Source organism: Anas acuta, chromosome 7 (assembly GCF_963932015.1).
Source record: "Anas acuta chromosome 7, bAnaAcu1.1, whole genome shotgun sequence".
In the NCBI taxonomy this organism is placed as follows: Eukaryota; Metazoa; Chordata; class Aves; order Anseriformes; family Anatidae; genus Anas; species Anas acuta.
Genome location: NC_088985.1, coordinates 17,351,782 through 17,368,659, shown reverse-complemented (window position 1 = coordinate 17,368,659; position 16,878 = coordinate 17,351,782). Strand labels below are relative to the sequence as shown.

The following is a 16,878-nucleotide window of genomic DNA, read 5'->3' as shown; positions in this document are numbered from 1 at the left end:
CTCAGAAGATGAGTTATGCCACAGGCTATGGAAAATAGATGAGCAATTTTGCACTCAAAAACCCCAAAGAACTCCATTAGTGCCACTAGAAAAATATCTTCTGGTCTTGGGCTTTTTTTTTTTTTTTTTTAAACACTCATATTGTTGATATGTTCTGAAACCACTTACATTTCAGTGAGAATTCTTCAGTCCCATTCAGCAAAAAAAAAAAAAAATTGACTTGTCTGAAAGAGTTGTTAGGTCTTTACATAACAAACACAGACAAAAGTAGCTGCCAGATTTCTGCTCCGGCCTTCCCGTCCCAAACCTCAAGCACCAGCTGGCCCTACTGACACTAAGGCTTACATGTTGTTCTTGTTTGTTTGCTTGTTTGAGTTTGTTGCTGTTGTTTAAGATTCATTCACTCTAATTACCCTCTCAGGAAATGTAAAAGAAAGTATAAGGCCAATCAAACACTAACTTGTCAAAATTCAGTTCCATTCCATTTCCTCTCCCAGACCAAAAACTGTGATGTTTTTTCAAAGCATGACTTCTTAATGTTCTCTCTACTCTCCTGCTTTCCTGGATTATTTCAGAATCACTGCTAACCAGCAGCATAAAGGCACTCTAAGTGCCTTTACTATATTTTTTAAACAGTCTTCATGTTGTCTGTAAACCTTTATCCTTTTACCGGTTCTTTTTCTTTAACTCAGACTCCATATTTTGAAGTTCAATACTACAGTGATTTATTTTAACAATGACATCCATGTAGCAGGAAAAAAAGTAGCTATTGGTATCTTAATTATCTTAATGATCCTGCTCAGGGCTAAATCATGGGTTACTTTTCTTAGGGGTTCGTTGAATAGTTGCTTCAATAAGTTATCATTTTGTTACTACGACGACTGTTTGCCAACCACACTGCATCATGACTTTTATCCAAAACAAAGGAACACTGAAGCCTCCCGTCTCCAGAAGAACAGACACCATCTTCAAATTTAGCAAAAAACCTCCACAAGCTCAGCAACAAGGCACTCCAGATTGTGTCCCAAATCCTGGTGAGACATTTCTAGCAGACAAAGAGCAGTGTTCCAAACACCACGTTGCCGCATAGCTACTCACAGGTGTGTCACACAAGCCCAGGTGCTTTTCATGCAAAGGAACGCCAGAGAAGGCTCACCCCTGCCATTTTCAGGATCATCACAAAACATAAAAAAAAGAAAAGAACCAGATACGGCAGTTAAATATCAGTGGCAGTTTAAAAAGGTGGTTTTTCTGTGATTTTGACAGAACATAATAGAGGAAAGTGCTAACTTCCACAAGGCAACGAAATGCTAAGCATCATTCTTCAAGGATGAAGAGGGCACCTTAGAAAACACTGAATCCAGAAGACATGTACCTTTCCTCATCTCTGTTAAAGGCAGCAACAAAAGCCTTGCCACTAGACATTTTTTGGGAACCAAATGCCACCAACTGACTTTACACATTTTAATTCTATAGCTACCCATCAGTTGGTAAGAAAAAATTCAAGTACGAATTACATTTTAACTGAGAAATGAACAGAGACAGCTTGAGCTTTTTATATACGTTTAATAAAAGCAGCCAATGATCTGTGATGATACAACTCGTATGTGGAAGGCATGCCAGCCCAACACAGCTAGACTGCATACACTGCATATTTAAAACCATTATTATATTTATTATCATATAATTATTATGTTTATTATCATATTATTATCTATATGCCCAATGTTGAGCATTATACCTGATAACATTTCCGGTGCTCTTCCAGACACACGCACTTCTGATGAATACCTAAATATACAGGTCAAAATATAATGGGGAAGGGCATATCCTAATTATTACCCTTCCTTATTAGAAGAGATTAGTTACTGATGATACAGTAATTTAACCATTTTTTTTCTTGGATGAGCATCTCTAGCTCATTTCTGCCAACACGTATTATTAATGATTAAGGATTTAATTTCTCACAGCCTCTTGTCTTCGATGGTTTCTTACTTCTTCCCCTTTCCCAGTAATACAGAGGAAGAAAAATAAAGCTAAAATAAAAGCAAGAGATAAAACAATGCAAACACCAGTGAGCATTAAATCCTGAATTCATGTTTCCTCCCCAGAAGACCTAATACCTGAAAGTTGAAGACCTAATCCATGAAAGTTGAAACAATGACCAATACTCTATGGCGCAGACACACCAGGTAACGTTACCGCATTTGTCTTCCAAGTTCTGCAGCTGTTCTCAAGGACCTAAGATATTATAAATGAAAGGCCTCAGCAACTAGAGTCAGAAAACAGAACTGGCAGCATGAAAAAAAATCAGAACACCTCTATATATTTTTGTCCTATAGTGCTTTCTATTTTCTTGATGAAAAATTATTCCCTTAAAAGAATCTCAAAAACTTATTACAGTAAATAAATTCTTCAGTACCTATCAATAAATAACTTGATACTTATGAAAAAAAATCACCTATTTCAACAATGATTTATAAACATTCAAGAAGTAAAATGGCATTATTTAACCATTTAAATTCATCTTTAACACTTTCAGCAACCCACCCAGTCCACATGTTTCCATTAAAAGACATTAATACTTTTAGGTCCCCTGCTATAGAGCGTTGTCTTGACAAAAGCAGAGGGCCCACCTGTTTTAAAAGCATACCAGCCCATCTGTGATCTGTTCACCATACCATAGGTAGGAGCATGGCGAACATATCTTGGTATGTGAGAGGTAACACATCTATTTGTGAACAGAGATGTCACATTTTAACATGCTTTCAACAAATGTATTTCTGTTGCATAGATACTCCCGCTTAGCGCTGACATAACCTGCAATCTTGCACCCCTGGGGTTGCTGTCTAAAAAAATATTTCAAACTGCATTGCATCTCATGGGGGGTGGTGGAAAAACCTGTCCTTCCTACAAGGAACACAGACAGCTTCGCACAGCTGGCCAGGCTTTCTCCAGAAACCAGTGATTCAGCATGATAGCTCTAGACAGGACAGGTCACCAGAAAGAACAGAAAAATGGTGCTATGTGAACGTTTAACTGGCTGTAATTATGTCAGATGACGATATCAAGCCTGATTACAAGAGTTCTGTATCCCACACACCCAGGTCCAAAGAAATACTGTAACCCCAGGCTGTAATCCTGTCAGAATGAAGCAGGTCTTAACTACCATTTTTAACAACCAGATGCATAGGTAGCATTTAATAAGCTGAACTATTAAGGTTTGGGAAATCAGCAGGTATTCCAGTGCACTCTGAAGTAGCTAATCACTTACCAGTAGCTCTCCTGCATTGTTTGAGAAACTTAGATTTGTTACAAGGGATTGCTGTAAAGGTACAAGCATTCAGCAAGTCCAAACACCATACTGTATGTGAAAGTAACAGTCTCACACCAACAGCACAAATTAATACAAGCTCCTAGTAGGCTAGTTCTACCATTTTCTACTTTTACTCTCGCAATTTGTTCAAACAAATCAACAAGTTAAGCAATCCAAAATGAGTAACAACTTATTGCAAGTGAAGGTTTCCAGCCTACTGGAAAACACGCTGATTTCCAAAACATACTATGGGATTCCAAGGCCCTGATTAAGCCTTGCTAAAGACAAAAACATCCTCTTTGTTTCTCAAGAACCCCTATTAAGTTAAACGAACAGATCTCCTCTCCCGTGAAATCGGTTAGATTGTGTGTTCTTTGGAATTCTGATCTGAAAAACAGGCCGCTTTGTATACAGCCATGAATTTCTGATTGCCCAGGTCTGCTGCCTCACACCGATGTCCACACTGTCATGGGTAAATACAGGGTGACATCAGAGCTCTGGGAGCATATCTGCAATTTGAGTAAACAAAAACCAGGAATTCTTTAAAGTGCAACCAATGGTACCCTCTTTGCTGGAGACGTAGACCTAGCAAGAAATGCTCAGAGCACTTCAGGTGCAAAGGAATATTCCCCTCAAAATGCTATGATGACACACGGCATGCTCTGGAGCACGGATCATGTTCTACGGCCCCATGACCATCTTGGTGTGACAGGGCTGTATCTGCTCTCAGACGTTTCACTTCTGCGAGGCACAGCGTTCGGCTTTAACGCCTCCCCGTGAGACCCTGACACCGGGGAGGCCGGGAAGAAACAGACCACGGCGAGTTTCCTCCTCAGCACCGGCAGCGCCAGGCCGACACCCAGCAGCAGCAGCAGCAGCAGCAGCAGCGGAGGCAGCGGCTCCCCCCCGCCTGCCCCCCGCGCTGTCACCGCCTGCGGGCACAACCGGGCCAGGCCCCGGGGCTGCGGGGGGCCGGCTGCGGGCCCACGGAGCCCACCCGCGGGCTGTGCGGCCCCCACAGGCCCCGGCGCGGCTCCGAGCCCCGCACAGCGGCCGCCTCCCCCGCCACCCCCGGCCGAGGCCCCGCACCGTGTCCCCCATCCCCCCCCCCACCCCCCGGTGCCGTGCCGGGGGTGCCTCACCCTTGACGGCTCGCTCGCTGGTGGCGTGCGGCGGCAGCAGCAGCACCTTGCTCCCCTCCTTGGCGGACATCGCTGGGCGCTGCCGGGCTCCGCTGGCGGCTGCTGCTGGGCGCGGCGGCGCCTTCGTCCGCCTCCTCCGCCCCCGGGCCGGCGGGGAGAGGGGCGCGGGGCGTTGCGGCGGGGCTGGGGGCGCCTACAGGCCCCGGCGGAACATGGCGGCAGGCGCGGCTCGCAGCTCCTCGCGCAGCCAGGGGACAGTCGGTCCGCCTCGGGCCCGGCATGCACCGCGCCGCCGCCCCGCCAGGGGACTACGGGAGCGTGGCGAAACTCCCCGCGCCGCCAGCGCGGCCGGCAGGGAGCGTGGCCAAACTCCCCCGCGCCACCGCACGATCCCCGCCGGGGCGGCGCCTCCGCCGCGGGGAGGGGCGGCGCGGCCGCGGCCCCCGCCGGCACGGAGCGCCCCCGCCGCCACCGCCAGCGGGCCGCGAGGGGGCCAGGCCGAGGCCGGGGGGCCGGGGAGGGGAGGGGAGGCGCGGCCCGGCCCCGCGGCCACCATGGAGAGCTCCGCGGGGCCGCCCCTCAGCGCCGGGCAGCGCGCGGGGAGCCATTTTGTGAGGCGGCCGCGGCCCCGCACGGCGAGGGGGGCAGCGGTGACGGGGAAGGAAGATTTAAACCATTCTCTATCTATGGAGTTGCTGCTTTGAACTATTAATAAAGAAAATGTGTAAAATGTATTGAGTTGTGGTACCCACTTGACACAATAAATCAGTAACAGGCTCCTGTGAGGGCTTTCCATTTCCACCTGAACACGGCAAGAGCAAGGATGACAGGAGGTATCTGGCATGTACAGCATGAAAAGCTCATGGTTGACAACCAAAAATACCTCAAAACTGAGAGTTTATACAGGAAGCTGATCTGATTGTGCCCTCCCCTCCTTTTCTTAAATTACATGAGCAAACTTCTGATAAGCAAATCACTCCGGCACACTCATGAGAAGCAGTTGATAAATTTAAGAGAATCACAATTATAGTCCTTATTTATCTGTTAATGGAACATGTAAGCCTTCAAAACACAGCTTTTGAAAACACAACTTTATTAATTCCATGTAAAATGTGTGCATGCACACAGAGAGCTGGGACAGAGAATCACAAAAGAAATCCTGGACCACTATTCTACGTTTAACCATTATTTATCCATTATGTTTTCCAGTAGTAGGAATTACCACTTCATACCCCATGTTTGGCAAATGTCTGTCATTGTACAACCAATTTAAAGGGCATGGCTTTTAAATAGGAAAAAACTCATTAGCTTCAGCACCATCCATACCCATAAGATCAGAATATGCAGCAAGAGCATAGGAGAGGAAGGGCAGTAAGCAAACACTGCTCCAATTGACTTAAAATTAGCTTAAAGTAGATCTGCTGGAAGAGGGAGGGGGGGAATTAATTCAGTGTTGTTCAGTGAATTTAGTAGCAAGAGAAGCTCAGTAATAAATGCAGTTTCAATGTTTGACAATGTGAAACAGAGGCTGAAATAAATTCAGTTGTCTATACAATGCTGAACACAGGGAACCTGAGACCTTGCTGGGTGTTGTCAGGAATTACTTCTGTAGCTGAAGTGCTGCTGCAAAAAGAGATGCCTCTCAGTTACTCTCTTCTCTCATGAGCCTGCAGCCAACATGCCTCTTTATCCCTTGGGGTATGAAGTAAAAGGAGCTGATAGAATACTGGTTGAGGAAAAAGCTTAGCACAGTTTTATTTTATTCTGATGGTGTGGCAGGAGGAGCTTCCAGAGTGCCTTGCAAACTGAAATGCTTCTAGTGCTATCCTGGCACCTGAGGAAAAGGCTCATCCAGAGAAAGCTTGCTGTACCCCACTGCCCAAATACATCAGGTTGGCTTGACGAATGGCATTGTCTCCCTATAAACCATGTATCTTTAAAACATTAAAAATAATAATTTGAATGACTATTTTTGAATAACAACAGATAGAGAAGTTAGCTAGCATGTTTACTTTGGGCTTTTATTGTTGTCCATTTTTTGGTTTTAATATATTCCATCTTGCCTTATTAAAATACAAAGGAAGTGCCTTTTTCATTAGGACAATGCCAAAACCTGTATTAGTGAGAAACACAGAAGCTCCCACGTGCCTGGTGACAGGACGAGGGGGAATGGGCTAAAGTTGCACCAGGGGAGTTTTAGGTTGGATGTTAGGAAGAACTTCTTTACCAAAAGGGTTGTTAGACATTGGAACGGTCTGCCCAGGGAAGTGGTGGAGTCACCATCCCTGGAGGTCTTCAAAAGACATTTAGATGTAGAGCTTAGGGATATGGTTTAGTGGGGACTGTTAGTGTTAGGTCAGAGGTTGGACTCGATGATCTTGAGGTCTCTTCCAACCTAGAAATTCTGTGATTCTGTGAAGTAAAGAATTATGCCCAAGCCCTTTAGCTTACCATTGAAGCTTTCATGTTGTGTCATCTCTAAATCTGCTAGAGATTCTCGAAGGGGCATCCATATTGCCCTAGCTCAACTAACATAACTTCATGGTGAAAGCAAAGCTGTTTGATTCTGTATGGCTTGTCTTCAATGAACTACAAATAGCGTTATCGCTATAGGAAGTTAGCAACACAATGACAAATAGAAACACAGATTTGCAAGTAAAAGTCGACGTGCCTTTATAAACTCAACAGTTTACCACATCTCTCTCATAAATGCCAGACAAAAGCATTTCTAAAAAAACAGAATTACATTTTATTTCCCATTCCACTTTGCCACCAAGTGGCCATTTCATTCCACACATTTTAATACCTAAAAAAAAAAAAAGGCCAATTGCTATTCTAACTGGTATACTAAATCTTCCTCTAGCCTGCAATGGACTACTGCTTTAAGCAACTGCTTTTGTTACAGAGAAAAAAAAAAAAATCAGCAAGAAGTACAGGGAAAGATCAAGCCAATCCATCTTTTTCTACACCATGGGAAATAGAGTTATTTGTTAAACAAAAAGGTGTTATATTAAAACCTAGAATTTTCTGATACCTAAACAGTAAAAGATACAGTAAAAAATAAGTAAATAGTCACCTCAGACAACAAATGATGTTTAAGTTCAGACAGAAGCTAGGCATAAAAATGACTGTGAAATTCTGTATCCATCTCATGCAAGAGGTCAGATGATCAGAACAGTCCCCTCTGACTGTAACAGCCATATATCTTTAAAACTGGCACAATGCAATGTCCCAGAATCATCTAATTACCCAACGAGGACTTTTTGAAAACTCTAAGAAAGAAATTGAATCACAGGAGAGAGAGAGATATATTCCAGATCCCAGGAGAAAGATGCATAGAGCAAATCTTGCAGAGATAAACCAGGTCTGAGAAGGAAAGATGTGCTACAAGCAGGAGAATAACATGAAGAGAAACTTCAAAACTTTTAAGAGGTTGTTCCATTTCGTTGACTCTCACTAGTGACTGTTAGAAACCATCCTTTCTGAATTGCCAGAAATGGTATTGTGGTTCATATAAACTGTGAGACTGACTCAGAACAAGCCACATTTTAAATACATTTTGACACATTGCTATACTGTAAAGTATTCAATGTGAAGTTTTCTCTGAAGACATCAGATTTCCCTGCTGTCCAAAGACAGTTTTTATGGCAAACCTTATTGCCCATAACACAACAGCATCATTCTAAAACGCTGAAAGCACAGTCTTAGGCCATTTTCTCCAGCATCATAAAATGATCATCACTGCAATACACTAGTTGCCAATGTCAGACAAATTAATGACTTGGAATGGGAATGGATTTTTTTTTTTTATTTTTGGCCTCTCCATGCTGCTATGGTATGTCATCATGGACAAAGAAAACTTTTTGGCCAGCAATGTAGCTGTCCGGCACCCCCCAAAAAAAAAAAAAAAAAAAAGGCCACAAGGTTTTACAGTTCATCCGATACTGAGAAACTGCACTGACTTAAAAAGCAAAAAATGTCCTCAGATACTTTATAGTATAAATTACAAGCAACTTTACTACAGTTCTGGCCTATTGCACTCCCTACACATTCCCTTCATTCTCTGGTTAGCTCTATAAACTGGTTGCAGAAATAGGCTACATTTTAAAAGCTGGTCAAGGCCCCTCTCATTTTTGACATCATATCACAAATGCAAAATAAAAAAAAAGCTGAGGCAATCCACCCTGCACCACCTGCATAGCTCGACTCTAGAATTTTAGGTGATGTTTTTCTTACCAAAATGTTTCAGCCACAACTCTAAATCTCACACCTCTCAGGTGAAGGTACCTCAAACTCTTCCTTCGATTTCCCAAAACATTGCTCAACTGCTCTGCTTAAAGCATTCCTTCCCCCTCTTATTATCTAGTTCAAACTTTTCCTTCCTTAGCCTTAAGCTATTGCTCTTTCTCCTACCACCTGAGACTAAGCAATTCCCTCTCTTCATTTATCTTACTACCTTGATGATATTAATAGACTATGAGCCAGTCACCTCTACTCACTCTGAAAATTGAGTTCACTCTGCTTTTTGCTGCCCTCCTTTGTGTTCTCTCTGGTGTGTTTTTTTTTTAAAGCCTTCACAAGCATGAGACTTAACTGGCAAAGTATTAAAAGGTAAGCAGGCCTACATATAGGAGAATATCATTAGAAAACACTTTGCTTTACTATATGTAAGCTATAATGTAAAATGTTTTAATATGTAACTATTATATAAAATTGAGAATTCCTACTTCAATGAGTCGTGTTGATCCATGTACAAGATGTCCTATAGATAAGAGAAATCCCAAATCCCATGCAGCTATGCCTTCATCTTACCCCTCTGCAACTTTTTAAACAAGCTACTGAAACCAAATACCATTAAATATTAATATGCATTAATCAGAATTAATTGATCCATTGGGACTGGATAGCTTAAATAAAATTGTGCAAAAAATAACCCTCACAAATGGGAAAACCTGAGGGTATGACTAATAGTTAAATGAATGAAGAAAAGGATATCCCAGAATAATACCACATGATGATTAAAGCTTTTCTACTATGTATTTTGTCCCAATAAGTTTATATACAAATAGAAATTTATAAAGCCACTAAAGAGATAGGGGCTTTTTTCCCCTTCAAACTGCAGGAAGATTTTTTTTACATTTATTTTCTGATCTGCACTGTCTTGGCTCTTCACATAAATTATATCATTGTGTTCAAATCAGCAGTTTATTATGAAAAATCACTTGAGATGACCCTCCTCCATGTTCGGATGATTAAGGTACCATAAACACCTAACTGCTATATCAACTACAGCATCGCTTCTTTCAAGCCTCTAATGGAAGTCCATCAAAACCAGCCTATAGAGCTGAAATGGTTCTTTAACATCAACGGAGCCTTTTTCATCTATCTGGAGAAACTGTGAACTACCAAAACAAATGGAAAATTTAGTTACAGATTGTTTCACCCAATTCAAAACAATTAATACATGGGGTCATGAACAATTGGTTATTTCTTCTTAAATATATTTAAGAATACATACTGGATTTCTAATACTTGTAGCTTACTCAATGGTATAACACTTATTTGTATTTAAACTAACATATATTGTATTAAAAAATAAAAATAAAAATCAGTCAACCTGTATAAGAAACTGAAAAGTTTAGTATGCTGTGTTGGTATTACTGGATTTTGAAAGCAAATTATTTTCAAGTAATAAAACAAGTAGCCTCACTGCAAGCAGAACCCAGAAATTTTTCAAATAACATATAAGCTATGCTCTACAAATATTTATCAACGTGTCAGACAAGAGAGGAAGAAACAAGCATTCATTAAACTAGCTTTATGTGCAGCATTTCAGCAAGTAATCCAAAGTTACTAAGTCAAGATTAATAAATCAAAGCAAGTTAATTGCATTCAGATATTGTTTACACTTCACACATATTGCATGTTAACATGCACATGCTCTAATATGCTTTAATCTACTTAACGCAACCTTGTATAGTTAATCAGCAGTTGTTGTCTGGAATTCCCACAAAAGACAATCACATAGCAATTAGTACAAATTCTGAGTAAAAAAAATTACATGATATGAAACTGTAGACCATCATCAAAATCACTTCGCCAGACTAGTAAAAAAAAGTTAAACTACATTTTAACAGTATGAAATTATTCTCAGATTTGATTATTAAAATGCAGCGTAATTTATACTCACTTTTCTCAGGTATGTTTAATTATTTTGATTAATAACATATACACCCATAAAGCCTATGATTCTCTATCTGGGACTAGGCCATCCTAAATTTAAGGTAAACATCCTGCAATAAAGCTAGTTCAAGTTAATTTACAAATACACTAATGAGCAAGAAGATTAACAGTCTATTCAATGTTCACTCACCCAAGCATGAATACTAAAAAAAAAAAATTGTTGATGTCATTAAGGAAGTTTAGATTTCTTCAGCTGAACTCATCCATTTGTATATGCTTCCACAAACATACTACAAAACATATTCTGCAGTGTTCTGAAGCAACTGTGTAACTGGTCTTAGCTGATATTTTTCCATCATATATATATATATAAAAATTAAATATATATATATATATAAATTAAATATATATATATAAATATATATAAATTAAATATATATATATATAAGTTAAATATATATATATATATATTTAAACTTTTTAAGGGGGCTTTATTTTCAAGTGTTAAAATTCCTTGATAGAAGAATGATGCAGATATAAAATAATTTCAATGGTAGTGCAATAGGATTTAATGAAAAAAATAAAATAATTAAAAAAAAACAACAACAACAACACAAAGCCAATCTAATGTGCTTCTAAAACATTTCCTAAGCTTTAAAAAGCTAATTCCATTGTTGAAAGTAATCGTAGAACTGGTATGGAAGGAGCACTGCAGACATGTCTAATTAGGCTTGAAAAGGTTCTGAACTATGCAGTGATAGAAATCTAACTTCTGCTTTTTGCTACCCATAGTGCTAAGCAGCAAACAGCACAGTGATAGGCAATTCCAAAACACATCTAGTGCAAGTGAGGGATCTGTAAAAATATAAGCACATTTTGTCTTTGCCTCAGCTGATATAAACACTAACCTGATTATTACACTGTTTGCCCAGTGACTATTTATACATCCAGCAGAGGTATGTAATATGTTTCTGCATAGTTTAACTTACAGCTGCATGAACATTATTAAAGTCCTATAAAGAACATCACCTACTCTCTACAGTCTTCCCTTCTCAAAAGCTTCAGCAGCAGACCAGTGCTAAGGACCTGCTCTGTCCAGGAATCCATCCCTTGAAAGAAAGTAGTGGGTCTGTCTGAATTGCCCAAGTGTTCTCCAAAAAGATGGAGACTTCTGAGTGAAGAGACATAATGCATAAATGTTCTTGTACCTATCCGTCTATTTCTCCTCCATCTCCAATCCACCCAACCCCTGCTTTTTTCCTTCCTTCTCTTCTCCCCACACCTCCACCCTGATCCCCTCCACCAAAAGATGCACAGATATTCCCTTTCATTCTTCACTTCAGTGCCTAGTTCAGGTTAGTCAATCATGAAAAAAGGTGGAGTTCATGCCCACTGCGAAAAATATGTAAATGCGTTAGTGACATGAAATGCAGAATATGCATTGGGAACGCTCTCTACTATTCATACTTCTTTCCCTAACCGTCACTGTCAGCAGTGTTAAGAAACAGAAAATAGAAACAGAAAGTTAAACGGTTCCTTCCCTCTTCCCAAAGACCATGTGTTTTAATGTGGGTGCTGCAGCCTTTGTTTAGGAAGGCCCAGGCACATACCTCACGCTTCTGTAGCTCACTTCTCTAAAGCACGGTTCACTTGAATTGAATGACTGGTAAGTCCCTCCAGCACATGCTCCACTTGAACAAATCAGATGTTCAGCAGATCCGAACATGATTTCTATAAACAGCGTGCACATACTCTGCTGCTTTGAAAAGAAATAACTGCTAGGTAGCTCCTTCTGCACATACAGAAAAAACTGTATTTACACACATTTGCTACTGCTATAACACCAAATCACTGTTTTTTTTTAGTTTTGCTCTTCCTCCCCACCCCACAATCCAGGTCTACATATGAATTACAACACACTGAGAAATCAAATACCAGGATTTTTTTTTGAGAATGGGAATTAACTTCAAAATATGTATTTAAGATGTTTTTTTTAATTTAACTTAAATTATATTCACTAACCTACTCTGCAGCCAGTGACAGTTACTTTAGAAAGAAAACCACAGCTACGTTGCATCAAAGTTTATAAGCTTTAAGGGACTGTTCCAAAATAGCTGCTGAATTCCTAGTTGAAGCTTCCTCCTCACCCTTCTTATGGACAACAGTGATTTCTAATGAGCTATTTAACTAATACATAATTGATTTAGTAGGGTTCAAATAGCCAATAAATATCACTAAAGAAAGTGAAAAGCTACCAGTTAGTCAAATTGCACTTAACTTACTAATGTCTCTAGGATTGCAGGCATGAGCTACAAATGAAGTGATGTTATTTCTTCAGGTTCACGTTCTCTCCCAGGTTAAATGTATTGCTGAATCTACTTCAGTTTGTTTCTATACTGATATATTACCATACTGCTCAATATGGAAATATTTCAGAGGTTAACGTTCCAGTTTGTCCATTTCAGGCCTCTAGTTCAGTTAATTTCATAGTAAGCAATTAATATACACAGGTGATTTACAAATCAATTTTGAAACCTGGTAGCTAGAACTACAATGACAGAGTAAAAACAATACACAATTCCCTTTTAAAGAAAAAAGGATAACACCAGTGGTAGTATGATTAAAATGAGTTGCCTCACCTCAGGATTATTCTGCACAGCAATCTGGAAGTGTACTTCCTCCTTCACAGTAGCTAGGATTATAATATTTTAATAAAAATCTAAGCATATACATTTTCTTTACTTGCAAATGTTTCATTCTACATTTTGCTTCTTTAAGGTGTGATTTTGTGATTTGTTTCAGTGGACTTCTGTTTTAGGTAATTATTGAGTTCAAGGCTACTTAAGCCTCACTTTGTGACCTGATTTTTTTTTTTTAAAGGTATACCACACAAAGTGTCAAATACCTACCTATGTCCTCATTTGGATCCTGGGTCTACTATAACTTTGACTGCTAAAGGTTAATAAGTAAAGCTGAAAATAAACAGGGACTGCTGTCTAGAGTGATATGATTTGTATAAACTTTGTACAACAAGAAAGCTGCAGCTGCAACAGGAATGTTTCCATCAGTTGTGTGTGATGCAACCATCCACCTCTGCATTGGAGCTACTTCCTATAAGCAGACTTGTACCTTCTACAGCTAGGAACTTTGCAGCTCATTATCATGTGTCCACGTCGAGCCAAGGAGACCAACAGTTCCACCTGCTTGGAAACGAACCTTAATCAAACAGCTGTTTCAGTAAAATAATGCTCCATTTCTTTAAATAATTAGTAAAAAGAACAGTAGAACTGTCAAAAGTTTCAAGATATTAAACTGGTTAAAATGTTCTGTGAAAAAGTTTTTTTGTTTGTTGTTTTTTTTTGTTTGTTTGTTTGTTTTAGGAATAGTAGGGTGTAAGAAGTGTTTGTGTCCTGCCCCCAAGCTAGTGGAGGGCAGTTATGTAAAGAGAAATGCACCACATAACCCCAACACACACTTGAAAACTATGTAATTACATCAAATTGTAACAATAACAGACATCACAGCTATTATTTAGAAAGGAGAAACTGAGAAATGACATTCAGTAAAGTGAATGAAACTCAATCTCAGCCTAAACAGCAAGAACAGATTAAATTTCATCAAATTTCAAGTATCATGTGCAAATCATGAAATTAACTGGAAATGAAGATTAAAAGATTCAACCTAGAACACCATTGAAAACAGATGAGCAAAACCATGCACTAGAGGGCAGACCAGACCTTCCACTGGCTGGCTGGGATAGGACAGAGTCTGCAGTCCCAGTTTTTATGTAAGTATTAAAACTTGCACTGTTACATCACTTGTAACCACTACATCTGAAAGCATTTGCAAGAGTATGACTTCAACTCTTATTACAATGAGATTTCTCATTACACCAATCATTTCTAATGACCCTTATGTACAAGATTAAGAATCCTACGTGCATTCATTTTGTACGGATTCTATACTGTCATCCCCCCACACCCCTCCCAAGACATCTCAAAACACCTTTCAAAGGACAGTTAATTACTGCCTGTTATGAGGGGAAAGTTAAGCACAGTAGTGTGAAACATCAAATTTAGAACAAAATTACATCTTCATGACATCCTTCAATCTAGTTAAATACTGATTACATACATTTTGTAAATGAAGTATAATAAGTAACTCAGTGTATAAGAAAATCAATCAGCAATTTCAGGCCAATTGATCAGTAAAGGCAAATAAAGCTCATAAACAGGTGAATATAACTATTTTCATAGATTTATTTGAAAAATACTTACAAAAGCAAGTATGTTTGACACTAAAATAGTTAAAACTTATTCTGTGTTTACAATGGTGTAATTAAGCGTGCAGCATTAACAGTCTTTTGTTTGAAGCATTGTTAGTTTGCCTTAAGGAAGTGGGGAAAATTCTGTTTTACCAATGAACAATGTTTCCCTACCACTTCCTCAGCAGCAGCTATAGCTGTGATCTCTGCCTGAGATCTCAGCACACTGAAAATCAGGTTTGGTTTGCTAACTGCCAGCCTACCAAGCATAGATTTACTAGAACCTGGAAGGTTGATTAGTTTTTGTTTTCCACTATGAAGGAACAAGGTGAGGAAGGAGAGGAAAACAAAAGGATTGGCTTTGTACACAAAGAATTTACCAAAGCTACATGTCATGAAAAAGTCCTTAAAATGTCTTCCCGTTAATGGCCATCTTCCTTCAAAACATGCACATACTTCTGAACTTACCCGTAAACCAGTGCCCCTGACATTTACCATTCCTACAGCACTTCTTGCTAGGAGAGGCCAGGACTATAATAGCTAAGATTCCCCACCCAGACAGCAGTTCAGTAGTGTCAGAAAAGAAATACAGTGCAATTAGTTTCCACATATCGTATAGCTACATTTTAAGACAAAACTGGCAGATACTGATTGAAAGAGTTTGCTGTCTCCACATAATCCACACTATAGCAACAGCTATAGACTGTTCAGTGACTTATCAGGGTGCACAGAGTGGACAGGACCTCACCAGCCGTTATTGTGCATGGTGCCAGTAGCTGTTGCTGCTCGAGCCAGCATGTTTCTGTGCGTCTCCGAAGCAGAAGAAAAAGTCCCATCTTTCACATGCACTGGCAGCATTCGTCTTCTGCCCGGCTGAGGGGTGTAGCTGTTTTGTCGCCAGTCTTCATCTGGGGGCATATCAACTCTCCTCGGACCCGGGGCCTTAACACAGGAAGGGGGCACAGGACAGCCTTGAGGGGCACTGGGGTCCCATGAAGGCTCATGTGGCATTCTTAAAGTGCTGTAGTCTGTGCTGGCTGGCAGCCTGCAACCGATGGCGTAAGACTCATGCATTTGATGTTGCGAAGGCTGCTGGAAGAAGCCTTCCTGTAAACTCTTGCCTGTCTGGCCGGCGTGTTTCCCCCAGAGCGCCGTTCGTTTATCTGGTAAGGTGGCTGTTTGTCTGGCAGGGTAGCTCATGTTCAGCCAACGGCCAGAGACATTTGATGCTCCACCTCCTAAAGGCAGATTAACAAGAGGCTTTTGCCCCTGGGAGAGGGTGCCTCTGGGTGCACAAGGGAGACTCCCGTAGCTCAGTGCCACACCTGGGTAGTCGTCACCTTGGAAAGCTTCACCCCTGTCAGGCACAACCAAAAGTTTCTGGATGACGTTCTTCTGATCTCCTGCGGAAAGATAATAAACACAAAGGTTGCTCAGTTACGTTCTGTGTATTATTGCTTCCTCACAGAACTGCCAGCTGTGGCCAACATGCAGCAGCAGAAGATAAACTAAACCAGTAATACATCCAGTTAATGGTTGACGTGGAATTCTGAATGAAAGCTAATTGCACCCTAAGTATTCACTTTCCTTTCTGCATTTCCTCCTTATATTACTTCAGTTACCGTCAGAAACTTCACAAGGCAAAAGATTTCTTTAATAGCCATCTCTCTTGCATCATCAAGGAGAAGCCCATCGAAGTATCTCAATGCTGGTAGATTAAATTGTTTCTGATGTCTTTCACAGGGAAATTAATTCATATAGAAAAAAAACGCAGGAGTTAGTTATTTCTATTAACACAATTACATGTGTAATTTGCTGGAGCTAGCAGCTTGTTGAAGTACTCTAATACATGACAAAAAAAGGTGGGGTTTACTGCTATTTTAGCACTAAAGAAAATTCCTCACAAAAATGTGAATATGATTTCATATTAAAAGTAACTATAATGTTTCCATGAAGATAATTCATTTTTGTTA

General features: G+C 40.2%; 2 protein-coding genes across 17 annotated transcripts in view; both read right to left on the bottom strand.

The window, feature by feature from the left end:
• Positions 1-4,915, bottom strand: part of PPP3CB (protein phosphatase 3 catalytic subunit beta) — a 51,707-nt gene extending 46,792 nt beyond the window's left edge. For 2 of the 8 annotated variants that reach the window (XR_011098683.1, XR_011098682.1), the window contains exon 1: positions 4,459-4,915. Coding sequence is in view for 6 of the 8 variants with exons in the window: in XM_068689590.1 (XP_068545691.1) it covers positions 4,459-4,528 (70 nt within the window). In the remaining 2 variants the exon portion in view is untranslated. The remainder of the gene's footprint in view (positions 1-4,458) is intronic. The other 6 variants (XM_068689592.1, XM_068689596.1, XM_068689590.1 and 3 more) reach the window with 5 other exon arrangements.
• A 9,965-nt stretch (positions 4,916-14,880) lies between these two features.
• USP54 (ubiquitin specific peptidase 54) overlaps positions 14,881-16,878 on the bottom strand; it is a 98,951-nt gene continuing 96,953 nt past the window's right edge. For all 9 annotated transcript variants that reach the window (XM_068689645.1, XM_068689652.1, XM_068689651.1 and 6 more), the window contains one exon: positions 14,881-16,308. In XM_068689645.1, the coding sequence (XP_068545746.1) occupies positions 15,650-16,308 (659 nt within the window). In that variant the 3' untranslated portion in view covers positions 14,881-15,649. The remainder of the gene's footprint in view (positions 16,309-16,878) is intronic.